Below are 26,369 nucleotides of genomic sequence, written 5' to 3'. Positions count from 1 at the left end.
AGGAGAGGCTCAGACACTGAACCCAGGAGATTTTGACCAGCTTAGGCTGTGCAGGTATGTTTTTGGTGGCTAGAATATAAATCTTCCTCTTTTCCTTCCTCCTCTTTTCTCCATGCCCGGTATTCTGTCACCATCTTTCACAGACTTACGTGGCTAGGAAATTTTCCTTTCCTCTTAGAACTAAGCATCTATCCTATCTTGTGCACATAGGATTTCATTTCTTCCTCGGGTGCCATCTGGACAGAGGAGACTTCCAGAAACTTGGCCTTTAGCAGCTGGAGAGAGAGAGACCCATGAAGAAGACAGCAGGTATCCACTCTGTCCTCACAGACCATGTGATTCCCTTGCCAGGATCCAGTCTCAACTCTTCCTTCTCTGCCATGAGAGCACCTTGCTCTATGGTGGAGTGCTGCTGGTGTTGTACTCCCACGGGAAGGGTAGTGCCTCTGCAGTTGCTAATGGCACAGCCTGACACAGGCCTGGCCCAGATGTACTGGAGTGTGAATGAGCTTTGGGTTTGAACTAAACCATATGGACCTGTGAAAACAGCATCTTCGGGCCTGCGGGTCTGAGAACTGAAAAGGGCAGGGAGGAGGAGTGAAGACTGCAGTGAAAATCACAGACATGTAACCAAGACCCAGGTGGGGTGTGGGGATGACCTCCTGTACCCAGTTTGTTTCCCTTGGCACCCTGCTCAGAACTCACATTGGAACGGACAACTCAGAGCTGATCTCTGTCCAATCACAAGGAGGAATAGTCATTCTCTCTTCTCTCTTTGGAGTCATAGGGCTAGGAGAAAAGGGACAGTGGTGCTGAGCACTTTTAGAGTCATCCAAGCCCAAATCCAAAACCCAAACAAGCCGCAGAAGTTAACGAATATTTTTTCCACCTAAAAGTAGTATTAATAAAGCCAACTGAGATGTCCATATGCTACTATTTGTGACTTCAGTGATCCAGTCATCTAAGCAGTAATCGTAAACCTTAGTCTCCTACCCTTCATTGTTGTGGAGGAGGAAGCTGTCAGCAGGGATCCTGACAAAGAGTAGTTTTACAGGAAGGACTTGTACGTAGCCTGGGTGCAGGCCAGCAGGAGGTACACAGGGCCTGCCCAGAATCACTGAGATAAGGAACCCTGCAAGAGACAGGAAACTTGTAGGCAGCTGCAGAAAGGGCCTTCCCTTTTATAAAAGGACTGATTGTATGCACATGGAGAAGGGAAGGGCCGGGTACTACTGTATGCTCAAGCATCTGAGGCCATGTTCTCAAGGCTTCTCCATCAGCATTTCCTTCCCTTGGTCAAAAGCTCCCAACTGACCTTTTCTGGGGGGCAATGCCAGTCCTTTGGAATGAATCAAAATGGAGGGCCACACTTGTGGCCCTGGGGACTAAGAAGGACTCCTGAGTGGTAGGGAGTCGAAGGAAGAGAACCATATCCTCTTCGGTGAGAACAGGTAGATAGGACCTCTCAATCTCCACCTTGCTCCATGGCTTCTTCTGTTTTCACTGCAGCACCAGGTGTTTCGTTCTTGCCTCTCACCAACCCTGGCCTCAAGAGGTATTTCTAAAAGGCCAGTCTCGTTACATCCCCTCAATGGCTTTGATCTAGTCAGAGAGACATGCATAAAAATAAGACAGTTTAAACCTCTAGGATCTCACGTTTAAGGCAGCCGGGTCCCAAATCAGCGTTTTCATTTCGAGAAATAAGCAGGAGTGTTCTGGACCTCAGGATGTTCCCAGACAGGGGTCCAGAGGATGCCTCCGAGAAAAGGTGATGATGGAGAACACGGCACTCACAAAAATCCCAGAGACAAGAGCAAGCATGCTTCATTCAGAACCCCCACTTCCCCTACCCCCATCATACAGCCAAGAACCAAGGAGGCAGAGGAAGGATTCTGATCCTGACTCTGAGGAGTGTGGGGCAGAGGAGAGGCCCCCGTAAGATGCCCAAAGTACAATGCCTTGTGACAGCTCGGAGGGCCACCTTCCACCTGTACCCTGCAGAATGACCAAAGGGAAAATAACATGACAGACATATCAGGAACAGCTAGGAGCATGGGAGGTATGAGCTGTCCGAAAGGATGGAAATGATAGCTGGTGATCAAGAATGATGAGGCTGAGAAGTTAGGGGGATCCACTGGGCAGGATTCCAGGAAGAATTCCAAAATCTTCAATAAAGACCCAGTAGAAAGCCTAAAGGGTACCTAGATAAGATGCTAGATATGGGTCTGATCTCCCATGCACTGTGAGCTGTAGGTGGAATAGGTGAGACTTACGGTAATCCTAAGAGCAATTTTTCTTAAGTCTGTTGTTCATTGGGACATTCCTCTCACATTCCTATGTTAAAATTCAGGCCGTTTTCTGGTTACAATTACATGGAAATTCTGACATTTTGAGTCTGAACAGAGAGCCTCAATTGAGGTGTTATTAAGAAATTGAAATGCCAAGAGCCTCGGAGTGTTCAATAATTCATTTAGTCCTCATCCAACAGCCAGACTTCTCTTCCCTGTGCAACCTGCCTTCTCTAGAGCTGGCTTCTTGGAAATGCTGGTGCCAAGACTGGGAGCTGCAATCAGAGGAGGATGGAGAGATGCTCTTGGCCCAGAAGTTCTGACTTGAGAGGGCTCTCTTGAAAAGGCTTTTCTGGAGAACTTAGAACAGGCAGAAGGTCAGCTATTCCCTGGGGATGTCCCTGGGAGTGTTCAGGGTCCCTCAATGTGACCCCAAGACACATCAGGTCCTTGGCTGTCAGGATGCAGCATTCACTGCAGTCTCTGTCAGCTTTGATATGGACCAAACCTGCTGGTTTAGGATTAGACTGACTCCAAAGCCTAGCTCAGCCTTAGACACTTCTGAGGAGGCAGCTGGGGACATGACATGCTGTAGGGTGCCTAGGCAGTAGAGCCCTTAGGGCCCAGATGGCCTTTCTGAGTGGAGAGGGCAGAACATTCTGAGCTCAGCTCTCTTGGCTGTGCTATACCCTCATCCTTCTCTGAAAGAATGAGCCGCAGGCAGCATTATGACATTCTCAGTGGCCTGAGCTCACACCTAACCTCTGTGCGTCCCTAACAGCAACCGTGCTACTGCAAGCTTCATTTCCCACTGCCCTCCAACCAAGTGCATGCCATGGGCTGTCCTTCACACTTACTGAAGTTGCTAACAATAACTGAACTCCTTACCCCCTTTTATTTACATGATAAGCACTTACATACATGGAAATACATGCCAAAGACAGTCTTGCCTCTCTGCTCTTCTGGCCTCTAACCCAAATGGGTGCTGTACATTTTCCAGCTGGCTCCCCTGGCAGATCCCTGTCCAACTCTTTGTGGCTCCAGATGACCTATAGCTGTTATTCTGGGCTAGAGGACCAATTCAAAAAAGTACACAGCTCTGTTTTTTTGTTTTGTTTTGTTTTTACTTTCTTTATCCCCTAATTAAAGGCGAAGAGAATCTGTTCCCTACATTCCCTATGTTTCTCACAGCACACTGAGGTGGGAAATGGATGGTCAGTGTGGCCCCTTTATCCACCCCAACCCCAACTGGCCTGCAAATGCATAGTAATACATCACTCACAAAGTAAACGGTCCAAGTGTAGCTATTGCAGGATGATATTAACAGACATACCTTGTGCCTGGTATTTGGGACTGTCGGCTAAATGGTGGCTGATACTGGCTTCTCTTATTTTAGCACTGACCTCCAAATAGCCCAGAGTTTGCAGAGGATCTTGGAAGTACATTCTAGTCTCCTTAGTGCAGGGAGGTAAGCAGAGTGCATGAGGAGGCACCTAAATTCAGTGACAACTGCCCAAAGTCATCGGAAGTGTGGTTAAAAAAAAAAAAAAAAAAAAAGGCATGGTGGGGAGCAGAATCACAGCTGTCTAAATCTTAGAACACAGACTTCCTCAGTGAACTCTGCCTATTCCTAGGTAGAAGCTAACCTCACCCACTTCACCCATCACCGCCTGAGACAAGAAATGCAGACTAAGTATCAGAAGATGTAAATTCAATCTGCCTTGACACAAATGGCCTTGATCTTTTGCAAGAATATGTCAGATTTTCCTGGGTCCCAGTTCCCTCCAGTACAAAAGAGGGAACCTTGGTGAGGGTTGGAGATGAGGGTACATGAGGCAGCAGTGGCATTACAGGAATGATCACAGAGTCCTCCTCTCTCTTCCCTCCACTCCCTCTTTATTGGGTAAAGGATTCGGTAAAGGAAAATTGCACTAAACTGATGACTGAGGAACTTGAACTTCAGCCTCAGTTCCACATTCACTTCCTTCAATTTCTCTTCCACAAAACAGCTGCTTGGGTACTTTGATTTCTAAAGAGTGTGTCTATGCAAATACACAAGCGAGCATGTGGGTGTATACAACGGCAGCAGGCAAATCCAGGGAGGGAGCAAATCATGCAGGGGAAGGCACTGTAGTAAGGAGAAAAGTGGGCAGGACCTCACATGCCAGCAGGACTCCTCACTTTCTTAAAGGCTAATGATACTTGGGTTTGTTTAATCATTAAAGGAAAGGAATGAAGCCAGGAGGACATCAAAGTCCAGCCTCCTGAGAACCAGATGAGCAAGGAGCTAGCAGCAATGGAGCCTGGAGCTTCAGTGGCTAGAAATGGGGCTGAGACAGCAACACACTCGGCACTGGGCTCTGGAGTCAGCCTGCACGCCTATGACATCGTAGTGGTGGTCATCTACTTTGTCTTCGTCCTTGCTGTGGGGATCTGGGTGAGTGAGAACTCAGTAATGCTGAAGCCTGGCAGAAAGGCAGAGACACCTCTCATTTTCAGCTTGGTAAAAAGTGACGAAAGAAAGAAAGAAAGAAAGAAAGAAAGAAAGAAAGAAAGAAAGAAAGAAAGAAAGAAAGAAAAGGATACCCAGCCATAGATAGCTGACATGATGTGCATTAAGAATCAGCCACTCCCATCTGGTATATGGGAGACTGGGGCCCAGAGAGGGCCTGCCTAAGTGATATACAGTGAGCCAGAGGCAAGACAGGCTAGCAACTCTGACCCCCAGCCCCTTTAACCCTCCTTTCCTCTGCCCCAAGACTCCTACCTCAGAGAAGGCTTGACCCTCAGCCTGCCTTCACTTCTATTAGTGACTTGAACAAGAAGCTTGGACTCACGCTCTCTCAGGGGATAGCACCTTCCAGATTCCAGTGCTCCTGCTGTTCACAGAAACCACAAAACTGAGGGCAAGTGCAAGGCCTTGCTTGAGGTCAGAGAACCCTGATCCCAGATATTACTCCAGCTGTCAGAGCCATGTGGCCCTGGGGGTGTGGAAACCTCTCAGCAATTGAGACTGTTTGCAGGTTGATACTGTTGCAAATTAAAATCACCCAGTGACAGGGCACAAATGAGCACCTGGCACAGGGCCTGCCATGCAGGGAGCAGGCATTAAACAGCTGCTGATATTACCACAGGCTTCCGCTGAAAGGCCGGTACCTTCAGACTGCTGGGAGGCAGATTAGCACCTTAGTCTCTGATAGTCAGGAGCTCCCATGAGCCTCAGTCTTCTCATGCATGAGGGGAGGTACTAGCTCTCAATCCTCAGGCTTGGTAAGGGAGAAGTGGGCAGACAGGAGCTCAACAGGTCCTGTGAGGTACTCATCTGAGAACCCTACTTCCTGTGTGGGTTAGACAAGTCCTTTCCTGCCATGTAGCTCAATTTCTCATCTGTAAGATGAATTTGCTACCACCAAGAGGATCAGGGATGACACAGGAATGTTCTAGGCAAAGGTTAGCACATTCCAGGCCCTGTACATGTGTGTATCACTCTGTAGTGACTACTTAATTCACTTTTCCTTTTTCCTTTCTCTACTTTAAGAATCTCTCTTTTCTTAGATCTAGTCAGACTTGTTGCCTCCCACTCCAAAGTAACTTCTACTCCTGTGTCAGCTTTCTGTTGTGACAAAACTTTGTAAATCAACTGAAAGAAGTGAGGATGTATTTAAGCTCCAGGTTTTCAGGGCCTCAGACTATGGTCAGTTGACTCAGTTACAATGAATGTATGAGGAGGCACAGGAGCATGTAATGGAGGAGGCTTACGGATGCTGGGAAACAGACAGAGAGAGAGGAAGATGCTGGTGATAAGACACAACCTTCAAACCCATGCCCATCATGATCCGTTTTCTCTAATCAGGGCCCAGTTTCCATAGTTCTGATTGCTTCCCAATAGCTGAATTAAATTTGAACCAATGTGTTAGTATATGGATTAGGTCAGAATCCTCATAATGCAAACACTTCTTAAAACCCCCATGTCTGATAGTACACCAGGGTCTAAGTACTTGACACATGAGCCTTTGGAGCATTTCAAACACAAATTGCAACATACCCTTACTCACTATCACCCCACACTGCAGACTCCCATCACGCCCTGCCAAACCAACCCTAAGCACCCTAAGCCTAACTTTCTTACACCCTCTTCTTCACATCAGTGCCATAGACATGGAGAGTGCACACCTATCATCTCAGTCCTATTGGTGTCTTGACCAAGAAGTTTGGGCTTATGTTCTTATACTTACAACCTAAGACAAGCTGTCGACTGACCACCTACTGGCTCCTACCAGGACCCTCAGGGGGGCTCCATGGTGTGCTGACTCCAGACCATATCAAGTAATGTCCTAAATAGAGTTCTTCATTTTGCCCAGTGGTCAGAGACCTTGTTGGTAATGGCTAGAACAGTACTCATTCCAATGTGGGAGTCTAGCTGGGAAGAAAAGAGGCTAGCTCAAAGGAAAGCTGGTCACCATGCACCTGGGACAGATTCCAACCCATCTTTTGGAATGAGCTCCTAAGAGATGGAAGAATGAGGAGAACAATTACCATCCGGAACATTTTCATGGCATGTTGCTATTTCTAAAGACCTTGGATAGCCTCTGCCTCCTTTGCTCTTCCCATCAGTCCTGAAAAATAGACAGGGAGCAAAACTGACAAAGAGGACTTGACTCTCCCACAGACCTACAGTTTAAAAATTCTGACAGCATCAATATGCAGGCAGCTCTGCTCAAGCTCAGTTCTTGGCCTCACTATCCTCACAGTGCCTGAACCAAGGGAGCAGTCAATCAGATTGGAAGATGGATACTGTAAAGAGGCTTTGAAAGTACTGACATCTTTTCATATTTTTTTCCAGTCATCTATCCGTGCAAGCCGAGGGACCATTGGTGGCTACTTCCTGGCTGGGAGATCCATGACCTGGTGGCCAGTGAGTTGACCTTCTTCCTTCTCCTCCCAGGATACAGTCTCAGCTTTGGCCATCCACGAACTCATCTCAGCTTTTTTTTGCCAGAACTACATTAGTACCCTCCTACTATTTTTTCCATCTCTGGATTCTTCTCTTGCCCCAATCCACCCAGAAGCCTGAGCGATCTCCTCTGGATGTTTCCTATGTGTATCACAGATGGCTGCAGATGGCTGTCTAGGGTGTTTGTTTGTTTGCTTGCTTGCTTGCTTGTTCTATCCAAATAAGAATCATAAAGAGGAAGAAAGCTTAGTGTTGATGGCACTCAGTACCAGAAGTTTGTAAGCCAGGATTCCAAACAGAAGCTTACAGCTCTCTATATTGTAAAACTGAAGTCTCATGGGCCCAGCCTTTAGAACCAGGGAGTTCTTGTTCAGGATAGAGGTTGTTGCTCTGAGCTTGAAGCCCCAATACCCAAGGAGTACATAAAGTTACAGATCCTGAGCTTTGGGTATTGGCGCCCTCAACTTGTTAAACCTTGGTGTCTTTCTCAAGCTATTACAGTGGTCCAGATTTACAGTCTTGAACTCTCAGCTGCCATCCAGCACTTCACAGCTTCTTGGTTCCTCAGTGGTCCCATTATAGTCTAGTGGTTTCTGACTTCAATGTTTTGTATGTGTAACTCTTCAGCCTAGTGTTCTGTGTCAGAGCTTTGAATATCAGGGTCCTTATCTCTCAGAGGGCCTCTGGAACTTGGAATAGCCTTTTCACCACTAAAGATGGTGTGTTCTGTCATCTAATATCTGTTCTTCATGCAACAAACCAGCCATGTTCCCTGAGTAGGAAAAGAGACCATTTCAGCCAAATGTTTTATCATTCAGGTGCATTGGGGAGCTTGGGGAAGTACACAGAAAAGGTTCCCAAACTAACTGGGAAAAATGACAACTAGCCAACTTTATATGGCCAGAGAAAAAGTAAGCACACTTTTACTCCAAATATAATTCCAACACTTAACATCCTTGTTTACACACAGCTGCCAATGACACTAGTCACACTCATCATATAAGAAGCAATCACAAGCCTCACACTGCACCAATCACAGACTTTTTCTACGTCCCTGGGGAGGTGCTGCTCCTCCTGTGTTATTTGAGTAGCTTTAAGACAAGTAGAGTTATCTATCATTCACTGAGGCTGGTCTAGCCCAAAGTGTGGTCTTTCCAGCCTGGTTCATGTTTCCTGAAGTGGTCGTGACCATTGCCCAGCCTCCTAAAGCAGCCGTTTGTGGCTTCCACAGCACCATAGTGTTAGCTTCCTCGATGGATCCATAAGGCATTTGAGGCAACAGTCTGGCCAGCCACCTAAGAGGAGCTGCTGGATTGACAGCTACCCAGTTGAGGCATCCAGGCTTAAGAGAAAGATGTTTCAGCTGCCATTCAAAGGACAAAGCAGCTCATATTCTTTATAGTCTTTCTCATGCACAGGGAAATAATTTAAAAGACCTCAGAAATAAATCATCTTAACAACACTTGGTGTTTTCAACTTGGTATTCATTTACCCAGGCAAAGCTGAAATTCCCTGCTCTGTTTCCAGGTGTGGGCCTTATGCTGGGCACTGGATCTATCAAGACATAGATGGGCTTCCATGCTATAGAGATGCTCATAGCTGAGTAGGCTTAAAGACTTATGAACAATATAGTCAAACCTGTAGTAGAGGAATCACTGGGGTCACTCACAGCTTGATGAAGCTGCTGAGTCTCAGACAATGGGTGGATAGGAAGTAGAAATTATTTTCTAGAAAGAGTGATGCCTACACTTCAGTACTGAAGAACACTGAAGTAAAAATAATGAGTGAGCTCCCAACAGTCTCCAGAAACTGACCCTACATTTCCACAGATCTTTAAAAACTAAATTTCTCTTCCCAAAGTGAGAGAAAGGGTGCTCAGGCCTACCTAAAAACCCAATCACACCAAACTGTCACACAAATTCTCACATTTCTTTCATGTGCTCGTACATTCTCACGTTCTCATAGTCACATGCCCACACATTAAGGCAATCATGCACACACATTCATACAAGCCAACAGTCACATGCACTTTCACAGTGCACACATGTACTGTCCCCTCTCACTCTCAATTCATTTGCTCACATAATCTTACGTATAAAGACTCCCACAAACTCTCACCTATTCATTTGCTCACTTAGTCTCACATTCACTCACACTTGTAATGCCAGCTAATTTTGCTCATCCATTTTGGTGATGTTCACGATGTCTACCCACCACAGCTCACTCTCTGCTCTCTAAAGAGTAGAGAAAACCATGACAGCCTTCAGGATTCTTTGAAAGGTTTGGTTATCTGGAACAGGAAGATCTAAGGACTGGGAACCTTCATCTGTAGGCTTCCAAGTTCCCAGACCCTAACATCCTACAGGGATCATGAGAAATGACTGATGCGTCCAGATACTCCCTTAGGAGGAAAAAGAAAAACCCTTGGAATGGATCCACTTACTTAGGCAGTGTCTCAGAAATCACAGCTGCTAGCTGCTTTCTCACTGTTAATGGTCCTAGGCCCAGATTGCTTTAAATTAACTCTGACCTTTGACTCTTAACCTCACTTGTGTCTTGCAGATCGGAGCATCTCTGATGTCCAGCAATGTGGGCAGTGGCCTGTTCATTGGCCTGGCTGGGACAGGGGCTGCTGGAGGCCTTGCTGTGGGTGGCTTCGAGTGGAATGTAAGCAAGCTGACCTGACTGTTCCAGGGCACTGAGGGTCAGAACCTCAACTGTGCCTCGTCTCAGAGAGGAAACATATCTTAGAGGAACTTGGGATAACGTGTGGTGAACAAAGGGCCTGTTATATAGATGATGAAATCAAGGCCTTAAAAAGGAAAAAATAGCTCAGCCGAAGTTATACAAGTAAGCTTGGATGAGGACCCAGGTCCTTCATTTCCTTGCTCAGGGCTCTCTCACATAACATGCTACCTCCTGTGGGAATCTGCCATCTTTTCTACAATTGAGATACTTTTTCTATGTTCTTCCAGGCAACCTTCTTGCTTCTGGCACTGGGCTGGATCTTTGTCCCTGTGTACATCGCAGCTGGTGTGGTCACTATGCCACAGTACCTGAAGAAACGATTTGGGGGACAGAGGATCCAGGTGTACATGTCAGTCCTGTCTCTTATGCTCTACATCTTCACCAAAATATCGGTGGGTACGACTCCAAGGTGGCTTATGCTGAGCTGAACAATGGCAGGGAGGGATGACGGGAATGAAGGTGAGTGGGAAGGATGGAGGGATGGAATAAAATGAAAGCATGTGTGGATGGAATGAAGGATAGAAGGAAGGAAAAATGGATCCACACGACTTCAGAGAATGCATCCGTCCAGATGTGGAGCAATCTTAAAAGAAGGATAAATGTTTTAAGGGAATACTCATCTTTCACTCCAAAAACTATCAAACTAGAATCTGTACCTTTATCTCTCCATTAATTGCTGATTCTTCATTCAGCAACTATTAATAGCCTAGAATGTTGGAGCCAGAAAGATATTTAATGTCACTTTATTGAACTAAATTCAGAAAACAAATCTAGACATGTCAAATGAATTATCCAAATCTACAAAGAGAAAGGACTAGGTCTGGAATCAGAACTAGATCTTGACTACCATAACCCAAGATGATTAGGTCCCCACTCACTATAATATTATAGACTCTGTAATCAGTTTATAAACAATCATGTGATGGGCTAAACAAGCAGGCTGAAGGGAATAGAATCAATCAGGTTCTAGATCTAGCAATGAAATTATTTTGAGGAAAAACACTATTAGCTTAGAGAAAACCTATACACCCCAAGCCCCACAATAACTCAAGCATGTGTGTCATCCAGAACCTATGGTTGCCTGCCTAGCCAGCCCAGTAGGCCTATTCTATGTCATGGATCAGCCAGCAACCTGCACTGTTATTATTCTCCCCTTCCAAATATTGCCTTCTCCATCTTCAGCTTCTAGCTTTACTTCCTCCATCCTCTATTTTCATCATTTACCCTTCCCTTCATAATAGACTGATAAATCTTCCATGACTAGCTGATTTTGTTTAATCAAAGCACTATAGAGTGTTGTTTCACTCTAAGTTGTACCATGCCTCCATATCTGCAAGGTCAAGCCTACATTCCCTAGTGTGGCACTTTAATGCCAAGACCAAACTCATAAGCACAGCACTTCAGTGTTGTCTTCATTGTTTGGTGACAGCTGAGGACAGGCAGAGGACACCTGATAAGGTTGGTGACACACCCACAGCAACCATTCTGGAATCATTAAGTGGCATGGACTTTGGGGTTCTGGCTTTCTACAGACTGATATCTTCTCTGGAGCCATTTTCATCCAGATGGCCTTGGGCTGGAACCTCTATCTCTCCACAGTGATCTTGCTGGCAGTGACAGCGGTCTACACCATTGCTGGTAAGAAGTGAGGTCAAATTGATATATAGAAATAATGAGGTGAGAAAGGATGCTTTCACTGGCAAAGATAAAGATCAAAATGGGCAGAAGACTGGTGATCTTGAGAGAGACAGTGAGAGAGAGAGACAGAGACAAACTAGCAAAGACAGAAATGTAACATGAGAGAGCACACAGATCAAGATGGAAAGACAGTAGGAGAAAAAGCAGATAGGAAGGGCAGAAATGAAAAATATACCCCTACAGAGGCAGGGAATGAGAGAGACTTGGGATCATGCTAAGGCCACCTACACAAGGATGAGATGGACGATCAGTGAACTACTGTCTGGGCCGTAGTCACCATCACAAAAGCTATGAACCCACTCTGCTGTTTCCTTCAAGGCACAGAAGTGGGTACTCTGGGACAGCAGCCCAGGACATAAGAGCTTATGTCTAAGTCGTCTTTGAATGAAGGGGGCATCTCGGTGGGCTTTGGGAGGCAAAGCAGTCATTGGTATAGTGACCAAACCATTCCATGGACAGAAATAGTTACATCAAAACACACTGGTCTGAAACTAGCTCTATCATCCTTGGGTGGGATAGAGAAAAATGAGATGGAGAAGAGTCTGTCACCAGGGTTCCCTGATAAGAGGCCTCTGTATCTTCTTTGGTCTCCCAGTATAGCCAAACATAGGGAAGGCACCTATAAAGAAAGTCCCCACTGATGCTGACTGATGTATCCTTTCTTTGGGTGCCTAGGGGGACTCACAGCTGTGATCTACACAGATGCTCTACAGACTGTGATCATGGTGGGAGGAGCCCTGGTCCTCATGTTTCTGGGTAAGAAAGAGATCTAAAAACTCGCTATCTTGCACCCTAGAAATTTCCGTAGCACAAAGCTACACACTTTTTCCAAACCAGCACTCTTTAAAATCAGGAATCTCCCTACTTCAAACCGAGGATCTTGAATCCAAGTCCCAGCACCATATTGCATTCCCAATCTACCTATCAGTTCAAACCCAGAGGCTCACATGAGGCTAAGAATAGGGCTTCTGGGCCATTTCTCAACCATGTCTCTCCCACAGGCTTTCGGGAGGTCGGCTGGTATCCAGGCCTGCAGCAGCTCTATAAACAGGCCATCCCCAATGCCACAATTCCCAACACCACTTGTCACCTCCCAAGGGCCGATGCCTTCCACATGCTTCGAGATCCTGTGAATGGGGACATCCCCTGGCCAGGTCTCATCTTTGGGCTCACAGTCCTCGCCACCTGGTGTTGGTGCACAGACCAGGTAACATCCCCAGCCTGGCTTGCCCCAGCAGGGGCTTCCTGAAAAACAATAAACAAACAGCACCTGTTGGTTGGACATTATCCTGGGACTGAGTGAAGGCAAGCAGTGGGCAGTGTTGGGGCTCCCCTGCGCTAAGCTAAGCCCCTCTCTGACTCAGTGACATTTCCTCGCTGCTACTATTTCAGGTGATTGTGCAGAGGTCTCTCTCCGCCAAGAGTCTTTCACATGCCAAGGGAGGCTCAGTGCTGGGGGGCTACCTAAAAGTCCTCCCAATGTTCTTCATTGTCATGCCTGGCATGATCAGCCGGGCCTTGTACCCAGGTAAGAGCTAATGCTGCTCTTTATGTATTGGAGTTTTGTAAGGCATTTGCAGGACGGAGACGGCGCTCCTGGGATAAGTGAGCCAGAACAGGGGCTGGCAGGATTTCTCCATTAAGAGAACATAGAGAGCATTTTAGACTTTGTGCTAGAGTAGTAGAAATCTACATTTGAAAACCGTTTTAAACTTTCCCCCCTTTATATGGAAAAGAAACAATTAAGGTATTCTTAGTTCCTCCCAAGGATACTTGCTTTTATCAAGGGACTCAAACAAGGTTTGCAGTACATAGCTCATATGCCATAAATCTATAGGCAATCAGATCACTTGTCACTTAACCTTCTAGACTAGGTCAGAGTCTCTAGTGAACATATTCCTATAGCTTCATACATCTCTCTTTTTTTTGCGGCCTCATACATTTTTTTTTTCAGATGAAGTTGCATGTGTGGACCCTGACATCTGTCAAAGAGTGTGTGGGGCCAGAGTGGGATGTTCCAACATTGCTTACCCCAAGCTGGTTATGGCTCTCATGCCTGTGGGTGAGTCTCAACACCCAAGCCCTTTCCACTACCCAGTACCTCTGCCAAGACTCACTACTTGGAATGGACTGAACTACAAAATAGATGGAAAGAGAGATAGGAAAAACCCATCTCTGCCACCACTCCAGCATATGCGTGTATACACACACACACACACACACACACACACACACACACACACACAACTTCCTCAAACTTTCCTAAGGTACTTGATGTGTGTTCCAGGTATTGAAGATGCAGAGCCAAAAGTCAGTTTTCTGATCCCAGGCTTTACGTGGTCTTCAGGGACTATATCTGGGCTCCCCAAAAGTAAAGGACATGGTGACCAGAAGACCCCAAGAGTCATTGACCAAGCCTGGAGAGTGTCAGAAAGAATTACCCCAAAGGAAGAAATTACTTCTGAGTCACAAGAAATGCCTTGTCAGAGACTAAGAACATGAGAAACACCACCTAGGGAGATAGTGCACATGCAAATGACCAGGGTGGAGTGCTCATGCAAAGCACCATTAGCAGAAAGGATGAATGAATGCAACTTTCCATGGAATGTCATGGCCAAACATCATTCAGGAGGACAGTTTTTCTCTGAGAGAAAAGGAGGGCACTAGGGACTGGGGTGTCTTTGGTCCATTCAAACATCAACAGTTAGATTTGTGCTTTCAAAAGACCACTGTGCTTGGAGAATTCAGCTCAAATGGCTTGACCAGACCAGTGGTTTTAGAGATGAAGAGAAAGAATTTGAAGATATTTCTGAAGTGAGATTGGCAGGATTTGATGGCTCAACATGCATTAAGGACAGTGGCCCAAAGATGGTTCCAATTCTTGATCTTTGGAAGGTGGGTTTGTAATGATATGGAGCCAAGGAACTGAAAGGTAGTAGCTGAGTGGTTATTGCTTTCCTCTGGTAGTTACAGCCAGTCAGAGAAATAGCAGAGATATGGAGATCCACCTAGGGCCGAGCAGTTAAGAAAAAGAAGGGAAGAGAGGTGAGAGAAGGGTCTAGAATAATGTTGATTTCTGGTGGGAGAAATTAGAAAGGCATTATTGGCCAAATGGAAGCAAACGACTGAGGAGGACACCTTGCTTTGGAACCCTTGAGCACAAAGTGCCCTCAAGGCTTCCAGGGAGACACTAGGACTTAGCTAAGCATGCACATATGGAGAGAAAGAGGCCTTGGGTGAGTTAGAGAACAGTGGGTCATCTCTCCACTGCACTTCCAGCAACTTGACCACCAGAGATAGACACTTTAAATATTAGTGTAGGCTTCAATGCTTCTAGTGCCCAAGTGAAGAAAAAAATGGATCCAAGAAGAGAATGCCATTAGTCCAAAGATCATTCATTTAGCCAGTTACCTACAAGGCCAGAAAACAACTCAAGTTTCTGTCTCCAAGGCTAGAACTTTAAGTAATGACCATATCGTGATGCAAAACACTGTTTTTTTTAAATGTATAGAAAATATGTCATAAAATGTTTAAATGCTAGGGGCTGGAGAGATGGCCCAGATAAGAGCACTGGCTGCTTTTCCAAAGGTCCTGAGTTCAATTCCCAGTAACCACATGGTAGCTCACAACCATCTATAATGAAATCTGAGGCCCTCTTCTGGCATGCAGGCAGAATGATAAATATAAACAAACAAATAAATAAATAAATAAAATTAATAAATGTTTAAATGCTAAGAGCCACCCTCTTACTCCCATCCCCAGGGATCCACTACCATCCACAGCTAGAAACCAAGATACACATCAAGACTGTAGAAAACCTTCTATCACCTTAATTCATGCATACTTTGTGATGCACAGGGCCAAGCAAGGCTCAGGAATGGTCCACCCAAGGCCACAAAGCAGAGGCAGACCTGGCCTCAAGCACTGTGGGTCTCCTGATTATGTGTCTTCCCTAAATGGAACCCTCACCAGTACCCACTGCATCCCTTTCCCCACCCCAAGACTCCTGGCTTTGTGTGACACTGTAGCAATCTCCTTGTTCTGGAGAGCCCTCAAATGGACAGCTTTCCAGTCAGCCCTGTCTCTCCCCAGGTCTGCGAGGCTTGATGATTGCTGTGATCATGGCTGCCCTCATGAGCTCACTCACCTCCATCTTCAACAGTAGTAGCACCCTGTTTGCCATAGATGTGTGGCAGCGCTTCCGCAGGCAGGCATCGGAGCAAGAGCTGATGGTGGTAGGCAGGTATGCAGATCCATGCTTTGGAGCACCCTTTTTCTGAGGAACTCTCTTCCTCCTCTTCCATCCCTGCTTCCTGTGAAGACTGGCTAGTATAGACCCCAGGTTAGCAGTCAGAACAGTGGGTTCTGTGTGACTTTACACTAAGCCCCACTCCAGAACAACGCTACTTCTATCCCTTTGGAACACCATGGGTGTGGGTGGGTGGGTGGGGTGTCTCTTCTTACCTGTTTAAGTACCTTTTGTACAGGATCTACACAGTCACTGTGAGATGATAATGTGTGCAAGCCAGTGGTTCTCAGCCTTTCTAATGCTGTCACCCTTTAATACAGTTCCTCACGTTGTGGTGACCTCTACCCATAAAATTATTTTTGTTGCTGCTTCATCACTGTAATTTTGTTACTATTATGAGTCATAATATAAATGTCTTATATACATGATATCTCATATGTGACCTTTGTGAAAGGATCACTCAGTCCTCCAAAGGGTCACGACCCATAGGTTCAGAACCACTTGCTGATGTAAACCCTGACTGATTAAGGATAAGTGGGGTAACATCTCAACACCCCAAAATCTGTTGAGCCAGTTCTGTCTGTTATCCCAGAACTGCGAGAATGCTATTAATCTAACTCACCAGATATACCTAGAACATACATCATTTGCCACACTGTTATACTAGGGACACACGGATGCATGATGTAGCTCAGCGTACAACGAAGAGGGAACTTCAAGAGACAGTGAAGTGCAGTCTTGAGAGAGCTGTGCATAAAGAAATTGTATTTGAACAGCCCACAAGCCTTGAGCACCAAGCTATGAAGCTTGAATTTCACCTTGAATGTAGCAGTTTTTGTTTTTAACACAGAATTTAGTGGTGGTTTTGTTTGTTTGTTTATTCTCAATAGATTAAAGGTAGGTAGTTTCTGAAAACTCCCCCTTCACAATCCAAATGGCCTTGGCTTTGAAACTAAAGCACACATTCCCTCCTCTCTGGTGGTTCGAGATGTGGTATTAGACACCCCACTCTTCACAGTCATGGTCTATTTCTCCCAGGTGTTCTGTTTCTACCCTACAGCCTGCTCGTCTGCGCACAGCCGGGCAGTGCCTGAGTGTCTAAGCGTAGGACAAAAGAGGGAGTGAGCAGCAAGGAGGACAGATGGGCAGTTACTGCTCTAACAGGGCCTGAGAAAGGGGAAGTGGACTGAAAGGAGGGGAGAGAAAAGGCAGTTCAATTTCTTCCTCTCGCGGGCACACCAACAGACCTAGAGTTCTCAATTAGTGTGACTTGGGCTCCATCTCCAGGTCATGTACAGTATTGCAAGCAGCCCATGCAAGAAAAGACCATCGTCTGGTTTTTGTTGTTTGTTTGTTTGTTTTGTGTTTTTTAATCTATTTTTAACATCAGACAACCAGAGAAAGGGCCATCTGAGAGGGGTCAAGAGACGAAGCAAAGACTCAGGGCCAATGTCAGCCTGGAGCCATTCTAGAGAAGCAAACCTCTTTAGACGGGGCTGGGTGCAAAGAGGAGAAAGGCATCCTCGCAGAGACCGTTCAGTGCATGGTTTGGGGTAGAAGGTGTGGGTTATTCCTCATTGTTGGGTGTACAGAAAAACCTTGAAGCCATCCAATATATGAATGCAAAGTTTTGTTAATTCTGAAGTTCCCATTTCTAGGACTTTAAGTGTCTAAATGTCTGCATCTTGGTATGTGAGATTTTTAACCCACAGACCTTCTCTGGCCCAGGGATCACTCACTTTCTCTCTCTTCCTGATTCTTATGCACACTCCAGTTTTCCCATGCTCACGTATGCAGTAAGCAGAGTGCCCTGTGCTCTTCCTACAGGTTGTTCATAGTCTTCCTGGTAGTCATCAGCATCCTCTGGATCCCCATCATCCAGAGCTCCAACAGCGGACAGCTCTTTGACTACATCCAATCTATCACCAGCTACCTAGCCCCACCCATCACAGCCCTCTTCCTGCTGGCCATCTTCTGCAAGAGGGTCACTGAGCCTGTGAGTGCAACACCCCAGCGCCTTCCTTTCACGTCACAGAGTATAGGGTGAGGGTCTGTAGCTCATCTTGGCCCAAGATGAGAAAACCACTGCCTGCCTTCTCCAGGTTTTTAACTCTTACTATTAAGAGATTCTCTTGTTTGCCCAGAAAATGCTTATCAATTCAAATATGGCACCTCCAAGAATGTATTATTTTACAGGGTTCACATGGGTCTGCCATCTTGAGCAGACAGGGAAGAAAGGTGATTGAACAAGCAATTATAGCAAAGGACAATGGTCTCTGGGAAAGTGAAAAGCCAGGGAAGACTCTTAGGAGAGGGGCCTGGAAGACTTCCTGGATGAAGTGGCATTTAGGATGATTTCTGAATGGTCAGTGGTAGAGGGAGAAAGTGCTGGACAAGAGAGGATTGTGAAAGTGCATGACCGCCTGAGGCTCCATCTGTGAGCCTGTATCCTTCTACGCATAAACAAAGCAAAAACAAGGACACCAGTGTTAAGCCAGTGTAAACTCCTGGGGTGATTCACACACAGATGTCCTGTAACTACACTGAATTCTGACAAGTGCGGGAGGGAGGTAGAGATGCCAGGATGGGAACCCTGGCTACATCTTGGGATAGAAAGAAGACACTGGCCCAAATCTGTTAGAAGGGCCTTGACAAGCTAAAGGATGTCATGTTCATGACTCCACACAACCAGTGAGAGAACTCAAGGTCATGACAAAGGTCATCATGGGAACCCTTCCCTTTATGCTTCCACAAGCAACACACCTGCCACTTATGAGATCTATTCTTGCTGACAAGACCTATTCTTGCTGACAACCACAGAACACAGCAAAGCCCATTGAATTCTGGGTTCTCTTGTTCATTCCAGAGTGTTTAATTCAAGATCAATATCTCATTGTTAAAATCTCAGTCATCTGACCAGTTCATACTGGGAACAGATGTGGTTTAGCGACACAAGAGACATTGCATAATGTAAGGTTGGAGACTTTCTTTTACAAAAATAAAGGGTGGAGCTCTGCTCACATTTCTAATTTTCATAACACAGAATTCTGCAAACAGGCTTCTGGTGTTCCTGGCTTAGTAGAAAAATGTGTGCCGTTGTGTTTGAATATTGAGCATCTGTGACTCAGAACTTGCCAATCTTCCTTCTCATTGCACATGGGAAAACTCTGAGCCAGCGTGCCCACATTGATAGGCTCAAGTCAGCCCTGCAGCTCATACTCAACTCAGTATAGTGCTCTGCCTGTCTTATAAGTGAAGACATGGAGTATAGATGGGATGGATGGTAAGATGGCTGGAATTCTCACTGTAATAAATAAGTAAGTAAGAGAGAGATGTTAGGGCTGAGTGTCTCTGCTTCCGAAGATCTCCCACCTTACCCCAGTCTGCCCCCTCCTTGACTGTGTCTCCACTCTCTCCACAGGGTGCCTTCTGGGGCCTCATGTTTGGCCTAGCAGTGGGAATGCTGCGTATGATTCTGGAGTTCTCATACTCGGCCCCAGCCTGTGGGGAGGAGGACGGGAGGCCAACTGTGCTGAAGGACTTCCACTACCTGTACTTTGCCCTCCTCCTCTGTGGACTTACTGCTCTCATCATTGTCGTAATCAGCTTCTTCACAGAGCCCATCCCTGAGGAAAAGGCAAGTGGTGTGTTTGGGCTGTGGCTTCTGGAAACAAGGCCTTCACTCCTCATACCTGGAATGCCTGCCCACACAGGGTTGTATCCTGTCAGATTACGATCTCAGCTGCTGCCATGCAGATATTGTTTAGAGGACATGCTCACTGGGGTATGAGTTTCCAGGCAAAAAATAACTCATTGTCTACCCACTATGTGTCAGACATGGTGCTGTGGCTACAAAGCTAAATGGTCCCTACCAACAACTGTCTCCATGAGAACAGATGCCAACACAAACTGTTAACTACACACAGAGAAAGTATAGGGCTAGGATAAATGAGAGGAGCTAAGCACAGGTGTCCAAGGACAGGAACACTGGCAATGTCCCTCTGAGTTGCATTTAGAGAAGATATATATATATACAGAGGGGGGGGGGAGAGAGAGAGAGAGAGAGAGAGAGAGAGAGAGAGAGAGGAGAGGGGAGAGAGAGGAGAGAGAGAGGAGAGAGAGAGAGAGAGAGAGAGAGAGAGAGAGAGAGAGAGAGAGAGAGAGAGAGAGAGAGAAAAGGAACCAGAAAGCTCCCCAGCACCTGAATACTGATGATGCCCAGTCTCTTGAAGCCTTTCTTTTTTCTCCAGCCTGTTTGGTTTATTAAAGCCATTGACTGGACAGCATAAACATCAAGAATATGTCACATCACCATCTGGAGCCTGGATGCCTAGGATCAAGGGACAATTGGGTTGTGTTCCTCTGAGGGTCCCTCTGAAACTTGGACATGGCTGTCTTCTCCCTGAGTCTTCACAGTCTTCCCTTTGTGTCTGTCCGGGCCCTGATCTCATTAGGGCCTACCCATGCCACCTCATCTTGCCTTAATTATTTTCTAACAATCTTATCTCCATATGAGCTGTAATCTGATATGTGGGAGTTAAGACTTCAACATGGAGAGTCTGATAGGACTCAGTTTGGCCACTGACAAAGCCTGTGGTAGAAGCTGGATCCTAAAATATTGAGTGACATTCACCGATAATACTCTCACCTGTGATACATTTTACATGCGAGACTGTGAAATGATCATATGACTCCCCACAAAAAAAGAGGGTCTCTCACATATGAGCAAGTGAGGCTGGCTCCTCATGTGACCAGAAATGACCTCCTATTGCTGGGGTCTCTGCTTTGCCCTTGTCTGAATTCTCACTCTTGACATCAATGCCATTCCCATGTTAGAACCCATCCTTGGGTCATCTCTGACACCACTGATGTTGGCTACAGAAGTTGTGAAAAGGGGACAACCTTTATAAAGAACAGCCCCATTCTCAGCACCTATTCCTGTCTGTATTCTCTCAACACACTGCTGTCCCCAGAACGCTACTCAATTTGCTCTTATTGAAGTTACTCACATTTCTTGTTGCTAAAATGAATGGTTAATTCTTTGTTACTATTTTAAGTGAGTTTTGAGGCGAGTAAGATGCCACTGGCCACATCTTGAACCTGGAAGACCTCTTCTTTGATCATGTCTAGTATATTTTGCTCTTGAATTTTGTTTTATCATTCTAATCTTCTTGTCTCTTCATGGGCGTTTTTTTCCCCCCTTAGAATCACCTTGGTGACATGTTGGCCTAAAGCATCTCTTCTCAACCTGTGGGTCACAATGCCCTTGGTGGGTCACATGTCAGATATCCTGCATATCAAATATTTACATTATGATTCATAACAGCAGTAAAGTTGCAGTTATGGAGTAACAATGAAACATTCTTATGGTTGGAGTCACCATAACATGCGGCACTTTTAAAGGGTCAAAGCATTATGGAGGTTGAGAACCACTGCCCTAGGGTGTCCTTGGGCTACAAAGTCAACAACTGTTTCTGACCCTGAATTCCATCTCCATCCAGTCTCTTAAGATTCAAGCTGAAAATTCAACTGCTTCCTGGTGACATGAAGGCACATTGCCTGTATGATATTAGTGGCACACAGTGTAAGCATAAAGCTCATAAGCTTTACAGAGGCTTGTAGAAACAGATAAACCTCTCAGGTTCTCCTGATTCCAGACAGAGGCACACTTCAGAACCAGACAGGTGACACCTGGCTCTGCAGAGCTACTGGGACAGCTGAAAGGTTTGGCTAAAGGAGACCTTCCGAGGCACCATGGTTAGGTCTAATACCACTGATGTCTAAAACACTAAAGAAGCTGTTTTTGAGTGCTCTGACCCATGGAAGAGGGAGATTAGAAAAGTTAACAGGACCACTCAAGAGACCTGAGGCTTGTTTATCCTCTTTGAAGGTCTCAGACGTATTACAGATGCTTCAAGCTCACCATCATATTTATGCGTGTGTATTTTCTCTCTCTCCCTCACTCACACACACACAAAAAACCCAAGCCATTCTTGTCTTGCATCTTTTCTCCTTTGGAGGATCTCCATTACCCATGTCATCAGCGGAGCCGGGAGCCAAGAACCATGGTAGTCTCTCCTTGTCTTCACTTGACCATTCCATAAGTCACCACATTCTGTGAGTTTTACTCTGCTAACATCTTGTAAGGCTGCTGCCTCCTGGCGAGGGGAGGCAGGTGAGTGGTTGAGTGCTTGCCCAACGTGCACAAAGCCTAAGTCTCATCCCAAGCACTGAAAGAAGAATTAATGCAGAGGTTAATGCACAGACCTTTCCCTCCTACCTGTTTTCTTGGGCACCGAGTATTTCTTTCAATATTTCTTGTTTCATTTGTCAACGGTTTCCAGGCTGGACCACTTCAATTCACTCTGAGGGAGCACTGAAAATCCTAGCTTATGGTCCCTCTCTTTGTCTAAAGTCTGCAGTGGCTCTTTCCGGCTTTCAAGCTTTGTTCCTGTCAGTTATCAACTCCCCAGCAGACATTCAAAGCCTTTTACTGGTGATCAGACACCTGCTTCCTGTATAGCCTTGTTTCTCCCTGGCTGAGCTCCAAGCAACTGGGGAATTCCTGACCCAGCCTAGGCCTGCCAGAGAGTGCTATTTGAGAGAGGCTCGTGTTTGAAGAAAGGGAAAATCAAGGTGGCCTTCCCAGCCTGTTTTCTATTGCTCTGATGGTCTCCCCATGGCTGAGACCTCCTTCTGCACAGCAGGACTGTCTTCTGACTCTGGGTATTTTTCCCTCTTGCTCTAGCTTGCTCGCCTGACCTGGTGGACAAGGAACTGCACCTTATTTGACCTGCAGAGGAAAGCTACCGTAAGTGTGAATGAGGCGGAGGGAGACAGCACTCCAGGGCTGGCAGGGAAGTCAGCAATGGAGGGCCCTGCAGGAGACGAGGAAGAAGCAAACACCACCCAGGGGTCAGAACAACCTGGAGGTAGGTTGAGGGCAGGTTGGGGTGACATCATGGGGCATAAAGGAACAATGAGGACAGACATAATGCTGAAGATCCCCCTTGAGGACTAATTTTGGAGTCACTGGGGATGTAGGACTCTGAGAGAACCCAGTCAAAATTATCCTTTCACTTTCTCAAGTGACTACTAAACCAGTTAAGACAGACACAAGGTGAAAGCCTGCCTTGGTAACTCATGGCGTGGCTAGGTTTAAATTCTATCCACTAGGAGGCGTACTTCCCAATACTGAGCCCAGCATTAGACAAAGGCGCTCACTCCTTCTCCAACAGCATAGCCTGAACCTATGGGCAGGAAACCTAACAGCATTGCACCTGTTGAGTTCCTTACACATGGAAGGGAGCATCAGGCACGACCAAGAAGCAGCCACCCTTGTCCCTGACTCCACTTATCTATTTTTTCCCCTCTTGTCTAGCTTATACTTTCTGTAGTCACACAGAAGGCTGGCTGCCTCCCATGGGAAGAGTGTAGGGCGTGCCCACACTTGTGTTGTTGTCACAGGGATACCTCAGAACAATGGTCACTTCTCTGTCAGGCTCTTAGAGCTGCTGATATTTTCCCAGAGGTTGTTAACTGTGTTAGGATAGTACATTAATTAAATCAAAGCCTTAGTGTGCCAGTTGCAGATATAATGAGGTTATAACCTTCCTGTAGTGAGACGAAATAATAACATTAAGACACTCCAATGATAGAATGACAACATTAGAAAGACTTTTTTTTCTGTAATAATATTCCCAAGGAAAATTTTAAAATTCCAAAAGTCACATCAGTTGCAAGTTAAAGTCCAAAATCAATTATCTTTCCCTTATGAAGTAGACGTTTAATAAAATGTAAGTGTTGTATTTATTTCCAGACTTAGTTAGAGAGAGTCTCAGTGCTTGGATGGGGCTAGGATTCTCTTGGCAACAGTTTTACATAGCTTTGGGCAAAATTCCATCAGAAGTAAAAAAGCCTGAGTATTGTCCATGCCTCTGTGGTGCCCACCTTTCTGTAACTGTAATAAGTTAAACAAAGACACTGATAACAAAGCATCACACACATTTGCCAGTGCTCTGACACCCAGTTCTTCTGTATTCACTGGGTCTGAAGACCCTACACTGCTCCTCAATCTTTAAAGGACTTCCACTTTTTGAGGCCCTTCACCTTCATTCAAGGTCCTCACGCTATACAAAGGGCCACTTGCAGGTAGCTAAAGATGTCATGAGCTCCAGAGCCACTAGCTTCTAAGGCTCTATACTTCTTGCCCAGGCTGTGGCAGTCAGAGGTCAGTGGAGAAGTCTGTAAAGGAGAGAAGCTCTCTCACAAGCTCCACAGTCGAATACAGAGATGCTCACTTAAGATGCACCAGAGGTCAAAGTCACTGTCCCCGGCCTTACGAGTCATCCCACTTAGTTTCAGTGTATTTTGCTTGGCAAAAAACACTGTAGCTTAATTTTTCTTTTACCAGTTTTGTAGCAGTGTACCTGATTTAGGGTGGGTCTCAAAACTGTTTCTCCAGTCACTGAAAGGACCAATTCTGGCCCTGACAAAGTTTATGATCTGAAAAGACCATCCTTCAAGCAGTCATGTTGCGAAGGAAGAGCAAAGAGTATCTCTCAGAGGGGCAAAGTAGAGACTTCCCATGGCTGGACTGCAGAGATAGATAGACATAGACGGTTACAGAGACAGACAAGTCCCTTGCTGGTGGTCCCTGGGTCCAGGGCAATGCAGTTCCTGTTGCCACAAAGGAATGCCTGCTTTCTGTGAACATCTGCATCTAAGGGTGGAAAATGAGCCCCTGAGTCAGTCTTGATGTCCACTAAAAATACAGCCCCTGCTTTCTGTGACCATCTGCATCTAAGGATGGAAAATGAGCCTCTGAGTCAGCCATGATGTCCAGTAAAAATACAGCTCCTATCCTCCAAGCCCAGCCCCATTACAAAACACCATTGTTGAGGAATGAGAGATACAGGGAGGCAGCTGCTTATGCCATGGATCCTTCTTGGTGAAACAAAGAAACCTCAAGGCAGGGGAGAAGCAGCCCCTTTAAGCCTAGTTTCTGTGAGTTTTGTGGTCCCAAGCTCTGCACCTCTCCACATTGCTAGCCTGGCCTACATTCTTCAGGCAGTTGAGCATTTGGACATCACTCACACAGCCTCCCCCAGCCCCAGCACTGGGAGCCTTTGCAATCATCAACTACCATTCTCAGCAGATGTTTAAACAACTCTTAGAATAATGCAGGCATGTCATTAAGGCATGTAAGGGAGAAACTGCTTGCCACTAAGGGGAGCTGGATGGTGGATGCATGGCCTTAGGCAAGGCTGAGGGGAAAGCTGGACCTGTTGCTAGGTCCCTGGAGTCCAGCTCAGTGTCAGGCCCCATATCTAGGGAAACGAGTCTGTATGGTTTAGATGTTCCCCCTTTCTGGAGAAAATAGGCCTTTTTTTTTCTGTCCCCATTCTGTACTGGTGCTCTGAATGAGAATGCATGTTGCTAGCTCAAACACACCATCTCTTGTAGTGAGATGCTTCTGAGCTATGACCATTGGATGCTATAGCCAGGTCATGGCTCACCCCAGAGAGCGAATTTAGCACCCAGTCTGTGCCTTTCAAAGTGCCCTCCCCATGTGCACCCAACTCATTCCTTCCATGTCTTACCACAACCATTCTCTCATCCCTTTTCCGTCCTTGCCTTTCTCCATCCTCTCTTCCTCCCCTTATGGCCTGTCACCCAGCCTTACACAGGTCCTGGGGGAAATGGCTCTGGAACTGGTTCTGCGGACTCTCTGGGTCCCCACAGCAAGCTCTGAGCCCAGGCGAGAAGGCTGTGCTGGAGCAGAAGCTGACCAGCATTGAGGAGGAGCCACTCTGGAGACGTGTCTGCAACATCAACGCCATCATCCTGTTAGCCATCAACATCTTTCTCTGGGGCTATTTCGCGTGACTCCACAGACTAGGATGTAGTTGAAATAAGTAAGAACCACTGAATCCTGGTCAGTCCCAGAGACCAGAGGCAGGCTCTCTTTCCACCTTGCTGTACTAACTGGAGACCACAGAGGCTGAGAGTGAAAGCTCCCTTGAAGAGTATCCAGTCCTATATGCTTGGCAAGTGGAGACGTGAAGGACTAAAGGGACCACTACAATTGTCCAGAGTCACACAGCAGGACTCATCCTGGGTCTCCAATTCCATCTCTCCTTCCGCTAAACCTTCTTGTCATCCTACCTCAAAAACGTAATTTTCTTATCTAGGTACACTGTTTTCATGTCTCTTACCCTCTTTCTCTTTCTGTTTCCTGTCTCCTTCTTTCACTTCTCGGATCCCAGTACTGTGTTTATAGCATGAATCCAGTGAGGAGGACCTTATCAAGCCATTGGTTACACATTATGTCTGCCAATCCCATGAGCAAAGAGCACAGGTGACATGACAAGTATCAGGGCAGAGTGCTGCAAGACCAGGATTCTCCTTAGCACAGCTCTAAGTCCCCACA

At 46.2% G+C, this 26,369-nt stretch overlaps 1 protein-coding gene across 1 annotated transcript; it reads left to right on the top strand.

Moving 5' to 3' along the window:
- The first annotated feature begins 228 nt into the window (after positions 1–228).
- On the top strand, positions 229–26,308 carry Slc5a9 (solute carrier family 5 member 9). Its single transcript, XM_051171139.1, has 15 exons — positions 229–309; positions 4,514–4,725; positions 7,132–7,203; positions 9,805–9,909; positions 10,218–10,382; positions 11,523–11,628; positions 12,364–12,444; positions 12,690–12,895; positions 13,081–13,216; positions 13,643–13,750; positions 15,781–15,931; positions 17,765–17,933; positions 19,359–19,574; positions 22,686–22,869; positions 25,617–26,308. Exons 2-15 carry the CDS (start codon positions 4,564–4,566, stop codon positions 25,823–25,825), a joined length of 2,070 nt encoding a protein of 689 aa, XP_051027096.1. The 5' UTR covers positions 229–309; positions 4,514–4,563; the 3' UTR covers positions 25,826–26,308.
- The last annotated feature ends 61 nt before the right edge of the window (positions 26,309–26,369 follow it).

The sequence above is a fragment of the Acomys russatus genome, chromosome 29 (genome assembly GCF_903995435.1).
Source record: "Acomys russatus chromosome 29, mAcoRus1.1, whole genome shotgun sequence".
Lineage (NCBI taxonomy): Eukaryota > Metazoa > Chordata > Mammalia > Rodentia > Muridae > Acomys > Acomys russatus.
This window is presented reverse-complemented; position numbering and strand designations above follow the sequence as displayed.